Below are 22,661 nucleotides of genomic sequence, written 5' to 3'. Positions count from 1 at the left end.
ATAGCAAAGAGCATCATAGTCAGGGCAGGCAAAAAGATTATTCTCAAACTAGCGAGACCTTTGGCTACCTAGCGAAACCCTTACCTTGCCCTTTGGAAGATGACAAGCGCTTAATGCTGCTTCCACCCTCTTCCTGTCTGCAGGAAACATCTGAAAAATACTGAGCAGACAGGGAAAAAAGAAATTACTGCAATGTAGCAGAAGTGAAGTCGGAAGGCCTGGGTTTGTGTGGCTGGGAGCTGCAGCCAGAGCGCAAGACACTCAAAAAGCACAGCAAAGGAGCCTGACAAGAAAACTGTAAACATGAACCAGAGAAGAAAGACAGTGTTTCTCCAAGGGAGTAACTGACGTACCGAGTCTTATAAACCTACAGTGGACTTTTTGACTGCTGCCTTAATACAGAAGTTCTGCATTTCTGCTATGGACTCTAAGAGTCCTGTCACTAACTTGCATCAGCTTACTCTTGAAATCCCTCTTCACTGTCCTTCCCCTGCCCCTCTTGCGATAGCAGTCTCGTGCCACGAATTCCCCAGGACGCTTCCCCCCACAAGACACTATCCCATGCGGTAGCTGGCATTAGCAAGGAATAACTTTGTTGTCAAGACAACATTCAAAAAAAGCAAACAAACATTGTGCGCATTTGCTGCTTTGAAAGAATTTTCTGGAACCAAAGGCTTTCCAGGAACTGAAGGAACAAACTCATTACACAGGCAAAGCAGCTGGTGTACTACATGGTGGAAGCACAAAAGCCTGCTGCTGCAGAAACCAAAGCTCCAGTTTAGAAAGCCGGGTACTGGTCTGCAGGGCAGAATTCACTGGGACAAGGCTTCAGCGTAAAGCAATCTCTTTGCTGCACTACGGAACAGTAACAATAACGCAACTCTCCCTACTTCCAGAATACCCCAGTCAGCAGCAGTGAGGTCTCCCCCGTGGATAAATTTAGATGGCAGCTCTATTAAGCTCCTGGCATCACAGGTGCTCACAGCCAAAAAGGGGAACAAAAAGTGCCAAATGTGTTGACAGGTGGAAAACTGTTCAGTGGGAGCTGCAGCGGATTTATGCAAACTCGGTGCATATTGGTTCCCAAGCTGCCCTTTGCAAGGCAAAAATTGCAGCACCCTTGTTATGATTCAAAAGGGATTTAAATGTCCAAAGAGAAAGCAGATGCTCAGTGGAATTTTCAGAAGAATTCAGACGTGGAGTTTTTAAAGCCTTACATATACCTGCACCTGGAGACGCTGAATAATTTTAGAAATCTGGCTCTTAATCTGGACTATTTAATGGTCTAATGCTTTGCACAGTAAAGCATTTTTAGCACTCTGCAAGAAAGGCAGGACAGAGCATTGAAAAGAGGTACAGCCTGTACCAGATATTTTTTCTAGCTTATTTCAGAAGAATAAGCTGTTTTCTCTCTGCAGTAATGCTACCTTGCTTGCATTTTAAAGATCAATTCAAAGTACTCTTCCCTAGTGTGAGTTATTCATTAAAGACCTATACATTTTTAAAAGCCCTTTGATGAATACGCTGGTTTCTGACAGAATGAAATTCTGCTGGTTGCTGGTTTAGAAAACAAACAACAAAAAATGTTTATTGTTGAATAATGATCAACCATCCAGGAGCCCATTTAGCCAGCACAGATTTAATCTAGAATCGTTCTGCAATATAACACGCAGTAGGCAGCGTATTTATTACAGGTGATTAGCGCTTGCCTCTTGCGATGCTGTAACACAGCACAAACCTAGAAGCAGAGTGGTTCAAAACCTCGCAGTGAACACCCACAAATGCACTGTCTGCAGGTCCTTATTCTTAAAACAAATGATGCACCCAAAAGGGAATTCAACAAGGCAGGGCAGCCTTTTGTCGCTCTGTGAGGTGGATGAATCAACACGGAGGAGTCAGAGGATGAGCCATGGAGGGATTTTACTAGGGAAGACATGGAGAGGCACAAAATCAATTCTAGACTCATGCCAAGCAGTGCAGGGGAGAAGTAACAGGCTGGTCTTTGCTTCAGCAAAGCGGCCTTGGCGTATTCTAGTGGCAGCGCTACCCTGATGCACAAGGCCAACCCTGGGGACAGCGAAGGGCAAATCTCCACTGTTCTGTACTTGAACCAGCATTAACGTTGGCCCAGAGGTCTGCCCTCAAAGGCGTTTCCTTCTTATGCATATCCAGAGCAAAGACTAAGGGCAGCGGAATTACACCAGCGGAGAACGGCTGTAGCAGTCACATGTGAAGAAAGAAGCCAAGAGAAAGCAAGGGACCCCTACCTTCAGGCTACCCGGGGAGCCAAGTAAAGAGTTCTCCCAATACAGAACTCCTTATATGAAAGGCAAAAGGAGCCCTACACATCATCCACCTTTCAACTCAGGTTTGCAAAACGATCTGTCATCAGAATTTTACCAAAGTTGCTTAGTTTTGTTGTTTACTTCTCGGCAATAGCCAGGAAGCGAAATCCATGGCTGTTTTATGGCAATTTCTTGCTGTAGATGAAGGCCACAAAAGGTCTCCTTTCCAGACCCAAATTATGTCCCAGGCCCTTCCTTGGGGGGAACCTAGGTGCAGCAGGAGTCCTCTCATGGCCTGAATCCGGAGGGAATGATCTCTACCTCTTAGGTGCAGAAAGAGTAGGCAGCTGAAGCCACTGGGCAACCATCCTCTTACCAGCTGCTCTGCCTTTAGTCTGACTGAGCACCCAATAAAACAAACACCCGTACTCACTTCCTGACAGGAATCTTTCCCTCTGCATTAAGCTGCATCTTCAGCTTCACCAGGCTGTGAAAAAAGACAAGATTATGAAAATGCACTTGTACAATCTTAGAGGTCCTACTAAGTAAGGAGAAAGAAAAAATATGCAGTTGGGAGTTAACTAAAATCAGGGCCCTCCAATCCATCATAACCTCAGACAGAACCTGTTCCTGTTTCTTTATAAGGAGAAGCAGACAAATTATAAGAGCTTAGGTATCAGAAAGATTCCGCTGAAATGTAAGATACAGACAGAAGATAACCATATCTCCTATTATTTAGCGTTCCTCAGCGATCCCAGGCTGCCAACCGAACAATATTACAGAGCAAAGAAAACGAGGCAGCACTTTGTTGGGGTGAGTTCTGTGACTGCAGGGGCTCAGAATTGCAGTTTGTGTAATACCACACGTGTTTGACTCAAGCACTTCTGGGACAGTCGGTTGTCATGCAACATATGGCCTGACTACCAATGCCCTACCTGTGCCCTGGGGCTCCTGAGCTGACACAGGACTTGTTTTGGAGACTGCCGAAGGCCCTGGAGCTAAGAACCTTTTTCTTTCTAGTATAGACAGAAAGGGCAGCACAGGAACGTTTAAGAGAACAACTTTTGTCAGAAATCACTTACATTTTCTCTAGGAAGGTGTACCGAGAAGCGTTGTATGTGAGGGGATTCCGAACAATGGCCATAATATCCTCAGCCCAGCTCTGTGAACACAAGGCAGAGGCGGTTGGGCATTATGGAACTGCACCAAGAAGTTCACAGCAACAAACATGGAAAGGGCACAGAACCATAGAATGGTTTGGGTTGGAAGGGATCTTAGAGATCATCTTGTTCCAACTCCCCTGCCCTGGGCAGGGACACCTCCCTCCAGCCCAGGTTGCTCCAAGCCCCGTCCAACCTGGCCTTGAACCCCTCCAGGGATGGGGCAGCCACAGCTTCTCTGGGCAACCTGGGCCAGGGGCTCACCACCCCCATAGTAAAAAATTTTCTTCCTTACATCCACTCTAATCTACCCTTTTTCAGTTTAAAAACGTTATCCCTTGTCCTGTCACTACAGGCCTCAGTAAAAAGGCCTGTCCTGATGCTTCTGGGCTCCAAATCCCACAACTGTGCCCTGAGCTTGCCTATATCATCTTCCTGCTGCCTATATACACTAGCAGCTAAAACTCTTCCATTGAGTCTTCTCAGCTGTCTGGTTACCCATACAAAGCACAGGAAGGACAAAAATGACATACCAAATTTTTTCCACTGGTCCTTCTCCATACAGGACAGAAATTTCTAGAGCTATGGAGGGACCACAGCTTACTGGGACACAAACCTGCTTGTTTATAACTGCCAGTAACACTGACAGGGTTCAGTTCCCTGTCTTCCCCTCTCCTTTCCTGTCCCCCTCCAAATTCCCCAATCCTTTGTGTTTCCCAGTGCTTCCTTGCCCTCAGGACTCAGTACCTTGCCAACGTTCTCCTTGTAGGACACAAAGTTATGGAAAGTGAGGTCCACCATGTCAGGGCCAGATACAATAGTCAGAGTCTTAAGCAGGAAGGTGCTGTGAGGGTAATCCAAGTTAAAAACCTCTCGGAGCTTCTGGCACTGCAAAAGAAACAACAGATGGGGATAAAGGGAGAATGAGGCAAACTGCACCTGAAAAAAACCAAACCCAATCCAAACATTGACCCAAATTCACAGCAAGCTTTCAAGGGTTGCAAAATTGTTTAATGTGATCTTCCTTCCCTTGGCTTTCCTTATTTTTCATCTTTATTCTGGAGCCTGCATTACCTGGAAACTCCATGGAACAAAACCTTGTGACTAACATCACTGCACAAACATGCTGGTTTGGTCTGAAAAAGTAAAAGCTGGAGACTGCTCTTCAAGAAATTCCTCCTGAGACTTCAGCCTGAACTCGCAGACAAGCAGGTGAGTATTTGGCCTGCTCATAGCAGAGGTGCATAACCAGGTTATTGCAGCCACCCGCTTGTCAAAACACACGGTAAAAAGGTCTGTTAAATTAGTGCGATACCTTTTGCTGTAACCAGCCTCCACCACAAGACAGATGTTTGGGCCCCAGGTGGTCTGCCAGCTTCAGACCTGGTTACGGGAGGGATGGGCTCTCTGCCTCCAAATCCCATTTCCCGCTAGCTGTCAGTTGCTAGAAGTGGTTTTTTCCATAGCGATTGCAGTATCCTACAGCGATGGCTCACCAGAGATTTATTTTGTTAAGTATAAGGCTCATCTGATTAGTCATGCTTGGGTTTCATCACCATATGAAAGTATTTATAGAATCTCTTTAAATTATTTAGCATTTTTTACGTTCCTACATAAGGCATCACTAAGCCAAGGTACCCTGGAGTTGTACTGACAGTCACTATTTATAATGAAAGGATAAAATTCCCACGTCCTGGAATAAAGCACAGCAATTCATTATCTACAGCACCGGCTAAATTCCTATCAAAGCAAACAGGGAGGCTGTCAGAGCACCTGCTCCCTCAGAAACTAAGGACAAAATTCACAGTCTGGGATTTTAGCAGAGCGGCTCAGACTCGGAAGTTTAACTGGAGCTGGAATCTGAGCTCTCGCTGTAGGCACAAACCTGCAGTTTGACACACGGCAGAGTTACTGCGTTTCAACAAGTTAAAACACCGGTAACACCTTAACACAGTAGACATCACATTAGCTTCAGCAAAAGAGGTTTAAACGAAATTACTTTACCTTTGTTTTTGCTATAAACTTCTAGCACATACGAAGTGGGTGGCTGCAGTTCAGCTCATGCTTAGCGACTTGTTAAGCTGCTACTAACTGGACAATGTCTGAATCCCTGCAAGCTGAAGAAAGCAAACTCCCCCCTCCTGGTCTTCCATGGACCTCAATTTAGCCCGAACCAACTAAAAAGCCCTACAGGCAACCAGCTGTTCGCATCCCATCGTGATTCCAACGGAAGCAATTCCATTTCCGCCCCAGAATTCTCTCTTTACTTTTGGAGTGTAATAGCAGAAACTCCAGAACAGCTCAGCTTCAGGCATTCTTATGTGTCTGCACCACGTCACACGCTGAGCTGCGCATGTATTTTATAAGGAGCTCTGCAGATTTTTTCCCACTGCGTTTCTCCAAATTTCTGGATCATTTGCAATTTTAACACATCTGTAGCAAACAGGCACCTTTAGGAAAAACGGGATGGGCTGGATTATAACTCAAGATATCTGACTGCTGTCTCTTGCTTCATAAAAGCAACTCTCTGCGGGGGTAACTCTGAGACCTGTACAATCCTGGAGCATTTGGAGGGAAAGGAGGGGGAAAGCAATCAGCCACCCAGAAGATTTGCCTATTTTCTAATAGTTAGGCAATTTCTAAAATGCCTCATTTTTGCTTTGTGAGCAATTTTCTTTCGCAGAGGTGAGCAGCACCCACGTACCCCCACCTCCTTTCCCCGCTCATAGCAACTTCTGATAGAGTTTAACTTTTCATTACATGTGGCAAAGCGTTAGGATTTTAACTTTAGATTTAACTTCATCTTGCAAACGCACTGGCATTTGTTCAGCTTCCTTACCTCTAGTGTTGTAAATTATATGAAGCTAAGACAATAGAGAACTTGTGGTTTATGCTGAACTCATTTCCTGTATTTGTTACAGACCGGCTCCTCCCAGCCCTTCCTTCTCTACGAACTGGTGTCTCTCGGCTCTCCAGCAGCTGCTTCTCTTCACACTACAGCCCCAGCGGGCTCCATGCTGCATCAGAGCTTCTGCCTCTACCCACTGGGCTCCGCCGGGCAAACCTGGACCACGCAGTGGTGGCAATGGCCTGGTATCTGATCGCCTTCTCAGAAGTTGCCGTTCACGGTTAGCCTTACGCTGCGCAGCTTTTTACATGCCATGCCCTTTTATCTGCATTCACTCATGACACCTCCTAACACCTCGGTGAAGTTGACAGCTCATTTTGCAAGAAGCCAACTGCAGCAGGAGAAAAAGGATTTTGTTAGGGATCTAAATTGGGTCGTAATTTCCCAGCGACTGGTGTCCTGCCTGGCCGTAAGCAAGTCACTCGCTTACTCCGTGCTACCTACTATAGAACCATAGAATGGTTTGGGGGGGAAGAGACCTTAAAGATCATCCAGTGCCACCCCCTGCCCTGGGCAGGGACACCTCCCACCAGCCCAGGTTGCTCCAAGCCCCGTCCAACCTGGTCTTGAATCCCTCCAGGGATGGGGCAGCCACAGCTTCTCTGGGTAACCTGGGCCAGGGGCTCACCACCCTCACAGCCAAGAATTTCTCCCTCAGACCTCACCTAAATCTCCCCTCTTGCAGTGTAAAACCCTTCCCCCTCGTCCCACGGCTCCCCTCCCTGATCCAGAGTCCCTCCCCAGCTTTCCTGGAGCCTCTTGAGGGCCTGGAAGGTCTCCCCGGAGCCTTCTCTTCTCCAGGCTGAACCCCCCCAGCTCTCTCAGCCTGTCCTCCCAGCAGAGGGGCTCCAGCCCTCCCAGCATCTCCGTGGGTGTTGGCACTGCACTGAATGAAGATGGTCAGAGAAGCCCAGAGACTGTGTCCAAGGAGCACAGAACCTGATGCCACGGCTCTATTATAACCTGTACTCCTCTGGCACCTTGTGCTGCAGTTTCACTACATAATTACTTAGTGTCACATTCCAGGTGGCCATAGAGAAAAAATAGGAATTACTACATGAAAAGCAGGACAACCAATTTAGCTATGCAAATCAGAGGAAGGGAAACATGCTTAGGAAATCGACTTAAAAAACCCAAACAGAAATCAACCCACTGGCAGAGCGGCTGAAATACAGATTCCACTTGCATTCTACTTCCCGCCCTCCTGATTTCCCTAAAATCCTCGTCTGTACAAACCAGACTCATAGTCCAGAGCAAACCAAATTCTCATGCAAATATAAACAAAGAGCCAGGCCTAACGCAAGAGACCGAGACAGTCCCTTCTCTACTTGAAACGGGATACAGCTGAGTGATAGCCAGGATTCACCACAGCTGCATGCACTCAACACGGACAATTTCTGTATCTTCACAAAACACGCTACATGATGCAGTGCTTGGGGTATTAGAAGACAGGACTTGACAATAAGTCTTCTCTTTCGGAGAAGAAAGGTCTTGTTTTGTTGTCAGAGGGGAAAGGGAACACCAAAGACTACTCAGATTGTCTCTGCAGGTAACGTTCGTGTCCTCGTTAGCAGCACCGCTCCAGTGTGGGATTCGGGAAGACCGATGGCTGTGAAGCGGGGCCGTCCTGTCACCGTCTGCACCACAGGGACAGCCTGTCTCTGCTCCCAGCATCTCAGCGAGATGAGGCAGAAAAAAAAAGATGCAGATGAAGCACTCTCGGCTCTCATTGCTGTCTTATCTAAAGGAAGCGGAAAATGCAGCAGCACACAGATTCTCATGGCACAAAATAACCCGCAGCGTTCTGGAATCGAGCAGGAACAGACTGCGAGGGAGAGATGCAGACTGTGCATTCTCAGTAACTTCTGTCCCTGTGGTCTAAGAGCTCACACTGCGGAAAGACGGAAGAGGCAGAAAAAGGGCCCTGCAGGGCAAAAAGCCATTACTGAGATGTTACTATTTCCTTGCTCGGCCCCGTTGCGCTATTATAAACCCTTTGCAAGCCGTGGGCTTCTACCTGCTTTTCTCTTGCATGCACACGTATCAGTTTGTCTCCACACGGCTTCTTGTGATCACTCTTTTATTTGGAGGCCTGAATATCAGCAGGTTAGTTCCACCCTGTGCTCACACCCATTCCCGAATCCCCAGCACAGCGCCGAGAGGATGCTGAAGCCCCAGAGCTGCCGCCTCCTGCCATGGTGCAGCAGCAGGACTGACCACCCACCGTGTGTTTATGGTCCCTGGCTCAGCCCTCTGCTCAGCGCTGAGCACACTGTGAGCACTCCCTGCATTGGTGGTTCCCCATTCCTACTTTATCATCGCAAAATATGATGTGTGAAATACCTTGGTATAGTTTTCTCCCTTGTACACGTTCAGTTCAGAGTCTGCTTCTCCGGGTTCAATAACAACAAATGAGTATGGAGGATGAAACTGCTTTATAATCATGACAGTGAGAAAACGCAATTTCTGTTTTTACAAAAAATTATGCTTGTTTCAAAGCCAATGCCTGCTGGAATGTCTAAACAAAATGCAAGCTGAAGCCAACAGCCCAGCAGTCTGGCCTAAAACACCGTGTATTTTGGTCCTAATTATTACATCTTCTGTCACTGTTCTGGGGTCTTGGTGCATCAGAAAAAAACAAAATGGAACAGTCATTATCGTTCCTTGTTACTCAAAGGAAGACACAGAATTGCACTGCAAATAACATCTTGATCTGCTTCGGCATGCTGCTGAACTACATTCAATAGCGTTTTATCTTGTCTCGTTTATGTTCAAAGTCCCTGCTAATTCTTATCTTTATTACTCTTGAACATGTGCCAAAGTTCATTCTGCCCTGTCTCACAAAAAAAATTTCCATCAAGAAAAAAACACTGCAGAACACTGAGTAGCTCTCAAAGAAAATAAAGCAAAGAGGGAGAGAAGGGGAAACCTGCACATGCACGGAGGCAGTCATGGGAGGACTCGGGGGCTGTGTGCGTGCTTACGTGTAATGTGCCAGGAGGTGAGGGCTCAAGTGGGGCAGAAGAGAGAGGAGTGTCTTTCTCAACAAGAGCACGGCTGTCCCTCGCCTTCAGCCAGGTTCATTCCAGGAATTGTTTCCTTCTGGGGCAAATAGCACCCTCCTCTTTTGAAGGTGGCTCCTGCTGCTGCCAGCCCTTAGTGACTCGTCCCTTTTTCAAGGCCACGCTTACTGTGCTGGGCACTACAGGATGACTGTCACCTCCCTAAACGTTCCGCAGTGTCAGGAAGGGGATCCCACCAGTCCCTGCCCCCCAGCTTGCAGGGGCAATGCCGTGACCTGTACTGGGGAGGGAGCGCGTATGACAGCAGGTCTTTTCAGAAGTGGTTTTCTGCATGGGCTCTTTGGTGTTATTCTCCTTGGTGTGCATAGAGTGCTTACAAAGAAAAACCCCAAACCTCTTGCTTAGCAACCAAGGGAAAGTGTTACTGAAAGCAGGTAATTCCTGATATCCCCAGTGCAACCGCCCGCTGGCAGAGAGACTCATTTCCCCTACATTGGTCTGAAAAGCTCAGGGCATGTTCCACCCTCAGGCAGCCAGAAGAGCAGAGCACCTTGCAGGGGAAAGCACCGTCCTTGTAAATTCCTCCAGCCACAATTCCGTATGAAAACCAGACACAGGCTTTGCTTCCGAGAGACTGCGGCTGTGCCATGGCATCACTTGCAAGGACAGGGAGGGGGAAAGGATGCTTGATTTGTTATTGGTACTAGCCAAAGCTCTTCCAACACTTGCAATCTTGTTCTCCTTGTCTTACATACCATCCGTTAGCCCCTTCTCCTCCACTTGTAGCCAATGAAACGTAACCAATGTATTAGTTTCAGCAGTTATATCCCACAACCATTCTAAGCCATTATTTTGTAACAGGGGAGACGGGACCCTTTTTCATTCTTCTGCCCTTCACCTCTCGCAGGTCTTTGCTTTGCCACACCAGTTTTTCCATATTTATACCTTTTTGTAATGACGCACCAGACATAGCTGCCCTACGCGGAGGGTGTGGTGATTCACATTACAAAATCGTCACCGCTTTCTGCATTCCCTTGAGCATATTCTGTTCTCAGGAAAGCCAACTGAATACACAACTGAAGGCTTTAAGCAAGCCCTGCAGAAGCGTCGGGGATAGGACAGCCATGTGTAAATAAGAAATTCCCAGGACTGGTCTCTCCCAGCGTTTCAGTTCAATGGCCATTTCAGTGTCCACACAAGACCTCCCACCATACCATAAGAGAAAGGTGGACAAGGAGCCAGCCTAGGGCATTTTACTACACGTTGTCACAGAAATGCCAGAAAATTCCCTGAAATAAGAAGGAGACTTATACTAAATGCGTCTCTGAAATGCAGAATTCAAAAAGCACAGCAGAGGTTGTCATCAAGCGCATCACTTCTGCCTATTGAGAATACTTAATAAATCACTTGGTGCTTGACCTTTATTGGTAAAAAATGAGCCGTAGCCAATTCCTAGGACAGTAAAATACTCTCTGGCCTCTTACAATGGCTAGAATACAACAGCTACACCAGGTCAGAGCACAGATCCATCCAGATGCCTGGGGAAAAGTAGAAGAACAGGGCACACGCCATGATACTTCCCTGATACGTTTCTGCAGCTTCCAGCAATTTATGATTCAGCAACTTCCTAAACCAGAGGCTTTATCTTGCACTTAATAACCCTCAAAGGGCATTTCCTTCTTGTCCTGGCTTTCAAAACTCACATACGTTTTCATGACTTGTGGAGGGAGGCATCCCCCAGCACAGCGACACGACACGCAAACCAGCAGCACCTCCTTCTGCTCGTGCAGAACCTGCCATTGGAAAATTCCACTGGGTGAGCAGCGCTCACGCTGGAAGAAACCCTGAGCAACCGCTTCGTGCTCACCTTCTCCATTCAGCTCCCGATGTTACAGCACTCCACAATACTCCTCCACATCCCCCTCACCTTCTTTTCGGCCAGAGTACAGTCCCTGCCTACTCACATGTTCCTCCTACAGCAGCCATTTCATTCTTCTATTAACCTTGCTCTTCTCTACCTTTTCCTTGAGTTCTTTATCTCATCTGAGATGAGGACACTACAAACGCACAGAAATATGGGTGCACTCGGGGTGTACACAGTGGCATGATTTCCTAATTCTTTCCTTATAATTCCTAACATACAACTTACTTTTTTAAGAGCAAATACTACTGATCACCGTGTTGATATTTTACCATACCCTCATGATCTTGTTTCTGAGTAGCAAGTCAACTCAGAGCCTTTTATTACAGAAAGTTAGGATCTTTTCTTTTTTTTGTGTGCATTGCTATTTTTTATCTGTACTAAATTTTATCACTTATTAGATCATCCAGTCAATCATCAATTCAAGGTCTTTCTACAAACCAGCCCTCGTTTTATTACCCCAAAGAACTTGGTGCCATTGGCAAACTTTGCCTCTTGTGAACACACAGTATGTCATAGGCCCAAGCACTGATCTTTCTGGGAGTCTGCTGCTCCTCTCTTCTCCCAAGACACCTTTTTCTTCTCCTCCAGCAGTAATCTTTCCATGCAAAGATGTCCTCTCTTTTTCTCTTCTTTAAGAGCCTTTCCTTATTACGGGAATCACATGGGCTGCTTTCCAATTTTACTGAAAAGATTTAGAGCTAATTATTGGAACAGAACCACTGCTTCCCTCTCCCCTTTTGCTCTTTGCTATCCTGGTACTGCTCATGACTTTCCTCATTCTTTTCACAAACTTTTTTGCGCTTTCATTAAAAAAATCTCTTTTAAAAGGCCATTTTAGTTTTTCTCTAGATACGGAATGTGGTCATCCCAAAAATGTACTGTGAATCACTCTTATTAAAACTGGGGTTGGCCTTTTTTCCAGAGCAATTTCTGGTTTGCGAGCAGGGGCTCATACAGAAAGATGCTGTTTGAGTAGAAATTCCCTCCATCCAGAAGCAACTCTGACACTGCACTTGTGCCTGCATGTTTCTCCTGGTAGTCTCCAATTAGTCTTCCTTAAATAATTACTAAAATCTAGGACATTTTTCTCCTGCCTGCCGCCACTAGAAGGATATCCACCTACAGCCTCAGTACTTACACCATCAATTTATAATCTATATCAAAGCCAAATTTGTTTTGTAAGCAGGTTATTCCTGAAGTCTAACACCCTAGAAAGTAGTATCTCACACCTCTCCTTTAAGTGGGCCTTTTCCTTGGCGCGTTCTGTCTGGAGTGTAGCACCCAGCTCTACCAGCTCCAAATACTTTATTTTCTCAAATGAAAAAAAAACTTCCGAGAGCCTTTTTCAAACACTATTCCCACAAAGAAGTTGCAGACAGAGTTTTAGGCTTGTTGAAAACTCAAATATGTTTCATTTTAGTGAATTTCCAAGAAGAAACACAGTTTCTCAGAAGTAATTATGATTTTTAAGAATTGCGTACGATGGGTACTGTCCTTGAGCTCTGCTGTGCCTTTAGCACGCGCCTCATTACATTCTTTTGAGAAACACCAGTCTCAGGGAGCTCTCGCTAGACACTTCCAGGGCAGTATTAAGAAAACAGCCATACTGCTTATGCGAAGAGGCTGCTCAAGTCTTCTCAGTGTACATTGCAAAATCTTCCCCTTTTGCGTTAGTCTGAGAATCACCTACGTTACCACATGGAGCCATTCTCTTTACTCCTTTGTTTCCTTTTCACATTCTAGCTTTACTTCAATTTTCCACGTATGGAAAAGGCAAGAAGAAAAGTTAAAAACAAACAAAAAACAGATGCAGAAAAAAAAGTCCTACCAAGGACAACTTTGCTGCAGGAAGCTTAAATTGTAACTGAAACCAAGAACAAAGTAGTAATCATGTGCTTCCCTTAGTCTGCCACCCTGCAAGGAGACAATTTAAAACTATTTGGAAAATAGAAAAAAAAGAGACACTAGTTTTTCCAAAAATACTTTTTCTTCCATTTAAAGGGAAAAGCCCCACCACACACTGCACTGGAGCCTCACTGTAACTACAGGTTTGTAGCTGCACAAAGCCGTCAAGCTGTAGCCTGACCCAGCCTGTGCGTCTCCGCACAAGAGAGCAGCTCTGGTGACTCAATCCAGAAGCATCACAAGTCTCCTGCAGGACTTCCCTTTGTAGCTGGGTGAATGTAGAGGCCAGGCCAAGGCTAAAGCTGGGCAGATGCACGGCAGGGCGGAGAACCCAGCCGCTGTGCACAACAGAGAACCGGCCTTTTGGAGGGCACTTAGATTCCTAGCTTTCTCGCATATTCTTTCCAACAAGCTCAAATACCATAGTCTGGACATGCCTTTTTTTTTGGGTGCACAGAGGACGCCCGGGGAGCTCAGGGACAAGAGTAAAGATGGCTGTTCTGTATTTTTGCGTAGTCGTGATGTAAGGAGACAGGGTCCTCTCCACCTTCGTGTAAGAGAAAGCCAGGGTAAACTGCTTCAGCTTATGCCAAGCCCTAGGCAGCCTTGCCTTTCCCACATAAACACTGGCAGAAACGAAGCTATGCACTCACCTTGGGGATTTTGGCAAAGCGCCCTACTCGGGTATCTCGGATGCTGGTTATATCCAAAATTTCCATTTCCTACAATAGAATAAGGACAAGGAAGATGAAGGAAAGAAATCCACTGCAGAGCCCCCAGAAGCTGCAAGGCAGGTCTCTGCCAGTGCCCTTCCCTGGGGAAAAGCTCTCTCACCCGGCAGGGAAACATGGGCTGCAGCTCTCCCAAGCCGGCAGGGTGGCTAGTGTGGAGGCGGCAGGGGGCCTGCAGCACTGTCCCCTTGGGGGTGAGGCCAGGGGCTCGGTGTGGATTACCCCAGCAAGCGGCGTATGACATACATCCAGGTTTATATGGTGAAACTCTACCCCAGTTACAGCCCATGTGTTAATAAAACCCACTCGTGTTCTCAGCCTGCCTTTTGCCTCCGCGCGTTCAACGGGGAGCAGCTGCGCGGGAAGGCAGGCACGGCCACCGCACCCCAGGTCGCTCCCAGCAGATTGTCACCTGATCTGTTCTGAAGCAATTCCCATGGAGGACATTCCACAACCTTCCCTAGGCAGCCCACTCCACGTCCTCACTACTGGCTACTTGTCATGTTTATTTTGTTTGTTCTTTTAATATCCAACCTGAATTTCCTTCCTCTGTTACTAATTTGTCTTCTCACCACGGATCTGGAGAACAAATTATACTAGTTGTAGCAGATAATATTATTTTCCAGGACCACAATAAGGAACAATGTGGATACCATGTCTTCTGGCTGTATCCCCATTTATTGTCAAGTGGGATGGAAATTTTACGCCTAATCCCACTCCTTTCTGAATCCCTAGTGTAAAAGCAGTGCAGATTTTCTTCCTTGCTCTTCATGACAAGCATCTTAAGAGGAGTCGGCCAAAGATTAATAAGGCACATGAATTCAACAGACAAACTACTGACCATACCCCCCCACGCTCTGTATCAGCCCATCTCGTCCCCGGTTGCTGTGCATGTGCCAGCCCGCACATGACCTTTACAGGCCTGTCCCAGCTCCCTCTGACAGCCGGCATTTGCCCAACACCCTTCTGGCCAGCTCATACTGTCTGCAGCTTCCCACCGAGAATAGGAAAGATGCCAGACAAGCACTTCTCCAAGGATGTAATACAGGCTGTTGCTCCACTGTGGCTCTCAAATTTGCTTAGTTTATTTCAGGTGCAGATCAATGGCATTTTCCGGGAATATGAGACACCCTCCCAAGTCAGGGTTTCCTCATGTCAGCTCTGCTTCCTTACCCCAGTCCCTTTCCCAGGTAATTAAACCCCTCATGCCACTAACACAGTGAAATATCTCACTTTTGGTGGGTGACAACAGTTCCCCTTGCCCCATTTTGTGCACCTCCTCCAGTGCTACCGCTTCTTCCTGCTATCTGTCTGGAACTCTTACAGCAAAAGTTCTACCACCAGGAGCAGATCTTGAAAGGGGAATGAGAGTGAGGGAGATGGCTGAAAGGAGAGCACGTCTTCTAGAGGCTGACAGTCCCTGGCCTCACAACACTGTGTTCTCAAAGGATACAGCTGTGTGGCCTTTCCCCCATGGCACTGGGGCACAATCTTCTGAGAAGGCAGAGCTCACCAAAACACTACAGGTCTCTCGGCCAGGGCGCTGTGCGGGACTGTCTCTGTCTCTTTATCTCCCATGCCTCTTCAGCATGTAGGTCATGAGGAGGAAGTAGAGCTGAACCACAGCTCTGCTCTGGAAAGCAGAAGTAAAGCCCAGCCTTCCACCTCCAGTCAGCCAGATCTCTCCACCCCTTCTTGCTCATCAGCAAGGAACTGAACTCTCTTTCCTAAACTTGTTGCCCCTCTCTCCCCCACAGCAGCAAGCACCCTGTTGTTTACCTCCACACACCACCCAGGCCTGAGAGGAGCACAACTCACTCTCCAGACTTCATACAGTCTCTGCATCACTATGGTCACGACTTTTTTTTTTATTATTAAAATCTCTAAAACACCAACAAGTCAGTTAATTACAACAGAGGCTGCACATAAGGTACATGTTAGCTGAAGTTGCATACATTTAATTGCATACATCCAGCCACTTTCTTCCCAGCTGCACCACTGCACTGGTTGGGATGATCTTTTAGCATGCTGGGTAACAGGGGTATCAACGCTGTCGTTCTCTGTGAAGTCCTTTGAAGTACACCTAATGAACTTTGCAGGTATAAGACCGCCAGCATGACAAGCACAAAAAGGCCATGCTGATCTCTCTGGCATGCTTGCAGCTTCATTTCCTGCTCTTTTCTGGAACTCGGAGACAAATCTGCCATTGGATAAGTACAAGACTCCCAGGTCCTTTGTGCGTGGTTTCTTGCCAAGTGAAATGAGCGTGGTAGTGTGCTCCTGAGTGCAGAACTCAAGCACCTATGGTGTTTTAATCTTGCACAAACTCGAACTGGCTATTTGGAAACCAAGCTGTGAAGTCTTAGCATTTACCTTATTCTGATAGGTCCAGTATAAGTAAAAGCCTTTTGGATCCACTCGAAGAATCACAGGAGAGGCACTTGCTGTTTCCTGCCACACACAAAAAAAAAGAAGAAAGAAGGTCAGCACCTTACGTGACTTGGAGAACCCATCACGGGACGTAAGGTTCCCAGTTCAAATATAGACCCAGTGGGGTGAATCATCCTCTGTGATTTATGGAAATGAACCAGATGATTTTAGTTCATCTCCAGAGTAACAGTGTGAGGCTATGGAAGCTGATCTCTGCGGAAGCCTGGGTCTCACCTAACACTTTGCATTTAGCTAGAACAACTTTCTCGGAGCTTCTATACAATGAATGAAGAGAATAAAGTACCTCTAGATACAACTGTTTGTTTCATTTGAACTGCCTTCCCTTCAAAGCACCTACTTTGTTCTATGAGCTCCAGAAGGAGCCCAGACCAAGCAGAGACAGCATTCATCCACGGCAGCTACCATCTAGGTGTCTATACTCACGCTGGTTATCTGGGCTCTCTTCATAGAGGGTGGGGCCTAGTCAGGAAGAGTTCAAGGAGGGGTCCACCAAATACAGCACAAGAGTCTGCTTTAGGTGGTGATTCTTAAACTCTGTGGACTAGCTCTACACAGACTATAAAAAGAAGCAGCTATTTAAACACCCACACTACAGGCACAGTTAGATGAAATAATTTGGGGCTGATCCTGAACTCCACACAACAGGGGGCCCCTCCAGATCAGAACCAAGGCACATATTGCAACAGAGACACAGGCTGCTGTGAGGTTGTGTACTTCACCCCTGAATAGTTACACTGCTTCTGCATTGTCAGTTAAGGACAACTTCACAGAATTTTCACAACATCCATTCCCATCCCACATGCAAGCCTGTGCTAAGAGATGAATTAGTGTGAGCTCTTTGGAGTCAGAGATAAAGAACGTTTGGGTGGCTCTGCTTGGGCCCCAGCCCATTTGCTCGTTCAGTCTAGATGACTCCTCACCGCATTTGACCTTGGGTGCCACAGAAGATAGGATCGTAAGGCCTATCAGCCATTTCCAGGAAGGCTTCAAATTCATTCAGGAAGTTGATATACACAGCTACTGAGATGAAACCAGTAATGGAATCTGGAAGTTGTATTTGTCACTTGGCCTTGAGTTCTTCAGTCTGTTATTGAACTCATACTTCACTCCAGAGCGCATCTGTATTTCCAGGGACCTCCATTTCATAGAATCATAGAATTGTTTGGGTTGGAAGGGACCTTAAAGATCACCTAGTTCCAACCCCCCTGCCCTGGGCAGGGACACCTCCCACTAGATCAGGTTGCTCAGAGCCCCATCCAGCCTGGCCTTAAGAACTTCCAGGGATGGGGCTTCCACCACCTCTCTGGGCAACCTGTGCCAGTGTCTCCCCACCCTCATTTCCAGAGGAGGTTACTTCCTTACGGTAAACTGCCCATGCCACAGTGCATTGTATCTTCTCCTTGTACTCACTACTGTCTTTCTCACACTGTACTAGGGACAATGCTGATCTGCGCAGCATCATGCCCGTGTTCCCAGAGCTCTTGGTTAGCTCCCTCAACACAAGCCCCGAAGAGCTAAACAGGCACTGCAGTACTACTACTGAGCATTGTGCCATGTTTTAGATTAACTTTATCACCTCTGAAGCAGCTTTCTTGAAATCTAGCTCAGCTGCAATAAGGACCGCTGACAGCTGGCCTCCTGATCAGGGACACGGATGGCCGCAGGGTGCAGGTACACTTTCCTGAGGGGTGGCTCCTTGCAGCAAATGCGATGGTGAATTCCACAGAAGATGGTCTGGCAGCCAAACTGGCTGCTGCTCACACTGTGGAGTTCAACTCTAGGGCAGAAAGCAAGTGTTGTCTGGTAAAATCCTGTAATACATAATCTTTCACGGATAGAAAACATAAGAGTCAGCATCAAGCCAAATCCATAGGCTTCTGCTCAGCTCAAGAGGTCAGCTGCTACATTGTGCCCCACCTGAGGTTTCAGAAGGGTTCCCAAGCCAGTTCTTGAAAGAAACCATCACCCATGCAGTAGGACTTAACCTCCCTAGTCTGGCTGGCAGCCCCAGCTTGCTGGGTGCTAAACAAAGCACAGCAGAATTGCACTTTACCCCAAGATGTGCCAGTGCAGCCTGTCACAGATCCTACCGCACTCCCCTCCAGAGAATACACTACAAATGCTGGACAAGGTGTAGGCACTACAGAAAAAGCATGGGTTTGCTTTACTTAAGAGACTGTTGGGTACAGTGAAGGGTACCATCCAGCCCCAAACCGTACAGTGATGTAAGGAGCAAATCTGATCTACCTTCATTCTTTTGCCTCAGATATTGTGGAAGGAGTTCAAAACTATTACCAACAGCATGGCCAGGTCAATTCAAAGAGCGAGACAAAAAAACCACAGGACCGTGACCTCTGAAGAGCTGCTTTTATCCTGACCCTCTGCTAGTAATGCTGCAGCCTGGAGCTCTTGCCATCATCCTTTGCAGCCTGCTCTAACTGTGGAGTGGGAAAGCACAATGAGATGGAGCAACATGACCAGAACAGCCCATTTGTGGAGAAGGCTTTCATTATTGTTGGAGGTCAAGTCTATAAACTACTTAGTAGTTAGAGGCAAACTTTTAGGAATGTTTACAAATCTGTAAACCTCAGGGACAGGGAAAAATCCACACAGGACTTGAGCTCCCTAACTCCTATGGTTGCAGCAGCAAATAAACACTTGGTGGGTCTGGAAGCCCAACTCGAGTCAGCTTGGGTTTCAAGGGAACCTAATGATTCCAGGAATTCCCAGTGAAGTATTTAATAGCTTCCAGTTTTTGGGAAAATGGTCCCCATGCTTTTGCTGCACACAAGTGATCTACCTCCCTGGCACACGCTGCCTTGGGACTTAAAACTCTATTCCAGCTTTACGCCCACAAAAGTAAGCACTGATCCCTCCTGCATTGCTGCTGGAGGCTCCTTCTAACGCGTCTCATTTGCAATACCACATCAAATGCTTCCCCCAGATCTTGATGAATAATCATAACCTGGCCTGCCCCCCGTTTTATCAGCATTCATGCTCAATAGCAGACAATTCATACTTCAGACAAAATGGATGGGCAGCTGCTGTCCTCTTGCTCAGGTATGTGGGTATTAGGGGAAATACTCTTTTGTCATCTAAGGAACTGCGGAGGGGGACTACTGCATTCAAATTACCCTCTCCTCTTCTGCTCTTCCACGCTTTGTTTCCCTCACAATGAAAGACAAACAGAGACTGCAAACCAGGGGTCTTGAAGACACAAGAGGACACTGAGTCGGAGAGAGAAGCAGCTTTTTGCAGCACCCTGTGAGGCTCTGGTACTGTTAACACACCGGCCCCTCAGTGCTCGGCCACTGCGCAGACCCACAAGCGGGCAGGCGTGGGAGGACATGGCTCACCCTCTGATCCACTCCAGGAACAGGGCCATAAGAGGAAGCAACTTGGAGCCTGATTTTTTCTCTATCTGCAAAGCACGGAGAGTCTGCTCAGCTCTGGAGTAAATCCTACTCATCACACTCCTCTGGACGTGTCCAAATGCAGCATGTGCCTCTCACCCCAAGGAAGCTCCCAGCAGCGACTGCCTTCCTGAGGGCCGGTTCACAGAGAGAAACAGGACCTGGGGTGCTACACCAGAGCAGCTGTGACACAGACCCAGTGGCACACGCCATTTACTTCCAGCCTCCACAGTAACAAGAGGTGCAGAAGTCACCTCATCAACCCCTAACGATATGCCCTTTGTTTTTAGCCCTCAGTTCACGCTCCCTATCCAGACATCGCTGCTCTCAGGTACGACACACAGTGTCCCTTCCCCCCCACTGAATACGTGCTCCCAGCCTCCCCACAAACCCTGACCAAAACACAGTATCTGCCCTGCCACCACGCATACAATCTAGCAAAGCAAAAACCCCGGTACTCACATCATCCCATTTGATGAAGCGCTCACCCTTGGATAGATACTCCTTCACCTCCGGGGGCTGCAGGACAGGGGTAAGCATTGACATTCTGTCCCACAGATGTGCTCCTCAGCTACCAGAAGCAAGAGCAGCTGCACAGTTTGCTCCTCCTTGGCCCCCTCTCCTCTATCTCTGCCTCTCACATGGCAGGGCGCTCTGCCACTGCCACTGTTGGCATCAGAAAGCAAACAGCCTCTTATATCCCAGCCAATTTTAGGAGGGGCAGGGGCAGGCAGGCGAGGACCGATGAATCTGCATTGTAAATCAACAGCTCTCCAAGCAAGCACGAGCAGCTCAGCCCAAGGTCACCGAGAGGAAAGCTTGCGATGGGCTGAGATGCCCGCGTGGGCAGTCATGCACGCACGCACGCCGCCTCTCCAGGAGGGACCTACTCCTCTGAGTTGTACTTGTGAAGCGCACGGTTCGTAGCACTTCCGCAACTGAACTTCCTTAAATGTTGTCTTTGACAAAGTGCAGGCATTGCCAGCTGACACTCAAACTATTTCAGCAGATGTGGTTGCGGAACAGCTCAGGCTTCGGCTACAAGCAGACTGCCCCCTTCATGCGATGGGCCAAATGTCACAGAAAATAAACTTATTCCTTGCTCTGTACAGACTCCGCTTCTGGGGCCACTTGCTGCACTTTTTTCCTTTCTCTTATCGGTTCTTCTGAACGTCAAACCGAAAAGTGAGACAGGTCAGCAGAGCAGATGGAAACTGCACAGACAGATGAAATAAAACATTCACCAGAGTCCATAGGAACTGCAATATTCTCCAGATTCACTTGGGTCTACTGCAGATGCTCTGGGAACACAGAATGAGAGATGTGTAAAGTGGGGATTATAATGATGAAGCTGCCAGGAAGTGACAGAAAGCAGAACAGAAGATTAATGGCAAACAGGGCAAAAACGAGTCCCTGCTCCTGACCTTGGAACGAAGGAATTACGTGTGGACAGTGGAGGAGAAAAGGAGCTCTGGTGGCAGATGTGCACTGGTGAACCAGGAGAGTGGCTTGTGAAAAGGACCGACACGGGCAAGGTTAATTTTAGTCAAACAGGCAGAGCCCCACAAATAATTAGAAGTGGAGATAACTGTGCTACTCTTCCTATAATAGGATTCCCAGCCACGTGCTGAGATTTCGTCCTTGTTGTCTCCTATGAAAGTCAAGGTGTGGCACTTGCCATTGCTCAAGAGGGACAAGGCACTGTCAGAAGTAGCACAGATTCTCCAAGAAGGGTGGACAAAGAGACTCCCACTGTGCAAAGGGAGCCAGCTGCATGGTTTTGTTCGTTCTTTCCCACCTCCGACTTACTCAGTTCGATAAGGCCAGCACTTCAAAGCAGACTGGGCAGCCGGGGGAAGGCTGACTGAAGGAATCCTGAGAGCATTCTCAAATGTCAGTGGCACGAGAGATTAAGTGGACCTGTAGCAAGTACTCTATTTGTAAAAAAACAAAGATGGCAGCAATTCTCAGAGAGATGCCTGCTGCAGAAACAGAGAACCCTGAACAAAGCCAACATCCCTTGTACATTTCTCTCAAGGGTTTATCTGCCTGGAAAACTAGGAATAAGAGAGTTTCTACATTTCCAGCTACAATCTGCATTTACTAACTTATTTTGCAAGGCACTGTACTTTACAAGAACTGGCTATCCAAGCTAAGGCTGTTGGCTCTATTTTATTAGGGCAGTGAACTGGGGTGGCTTACCCATAGCTGTGATTACTCAGTATCAGGGCTGAGACTAGGGACATGGGAATCAATCACCTCCAGCCTCATAACCAAGCCACACTCGTGGTATTAAGCTTCCTTTGCATGTGCAAAGTGACATGTTCTTCTCAGGCAGCCAGCTGACAGAGCAGTGGGGTACTCCAGGCCCAGCCAAGACAGCATCACCAGGACCCCCCCACCTCAGAGAATGCCGTTACTCCCAAGCAGCAAAGCAGCAGATCCCAAAGGCTGAGCTAGACGCACTCAGGGACTTCAGCAACAGCCTGGCACTTGCCATAAATGCCAGTGAAACTCCAGGCACTGCTGGGTGGATTTTGTTCTGTGCTCTTCTTGTAAGCAGCTTAGGAACAGACCCTCAGGCCCAGGTACGCATAGAGAAAGCCCATGCGAGCACAGGAGGCTGCAGTGAGGAGTGAAAGTTTTCTCTGCTCTCACCTGATCCCTTCTGCAAGGCCAGAGCAGTTTCAGGGATGCTTAACTTTAACTTAGGGAGCAGCTGTGAAGAGGATAGAGCATCAATCTCGCTCAGAAGTGCTGCAGCCCTCCTGCCCTCTGCAACACAGAAAGCAATAAAGGAAGCCTCCAAGATCCCAGCTGTGAAGCAGTGAAAGGTGGGATGCGTTTTGCCACCTGGTACA

General features: G+C 47.5%; 1 protein-coding gene across 6 annotated transcripts in view; it reads right to left on the bottom strand.

Annotated features, from left to right (window-relative positions):
• The window catches only part of PLCB2 (phospholipase C beta 2), a 63,848-nt gene that overhangs the window by 28,916 nt on the left and 12,271 nt on the right, over positions 1 to 22,661 (bottom strand). For 2 of the 6 annotated variants that reach the window (XR_008465964.1, XR_008465965.1), the window contains exons 1-7: positions 20,263 to 20,721; positions 16,310 to 16,387; positions 13,859 to 13,927; positions 4,193 to 4,333; positions 3,368 to 3,447; positions 2,719 to 2,772; positions 85 to 160 (exon numbers count right to left, since the gene is read on the bottom strand). Coding sequence is in view for 4 of the 6 variants with exons in the window: in XM_054198739.1 (XP_054054714.1) it covers positions 85 to 160; positions 2,719 to 2,772; positions 3,368 to 3,447; positions 4,193 to 4,333; positions 13,859 to 13,927; positions 16,310 to 16,387; positions 20,263 to 20,346 (582 nt within the window). In the remaining 2 variants the exon portion in view is untranslated. Of the gene's footprint in view, positions 1 to 84; positions 161 to 2,718; positions 2,773 to 3,367; positions 3,448 to 4,192; positions 4,334 to 13,858; positions 13,928 to 16,309; positions 16,388 to 17,963; positions 18,213 to 20,262; positions 20,722 to 22,661 lie in introns of those variants that run through there. The other 4 variants (XM_054198740.1, XM_054198739.1, XM_054198742.1 and 1 more) reach the window with 4 other exon arrangements.

This window comes from Rissa tridactyla, chromosome 4 (genome assembly GCF_028500815.1).
Source record: "Rissa tridactyla isolate bRisTri1 chromosome 4, bRisTri1.patW.cur.20221130, whole genome shotgun sequence".
Classification (NCBI taxonomy): Eukaryota; Metazoa; Chordata; class Aves; order Charadriiformes; family Laridae; genus Rissa; species Rissa tridactyla.
The sequence above is the reverse complement of the archived record's forward strand: the minus strand, read 5'-3'. Positions and strand labels throughout refer to the sequence as shown.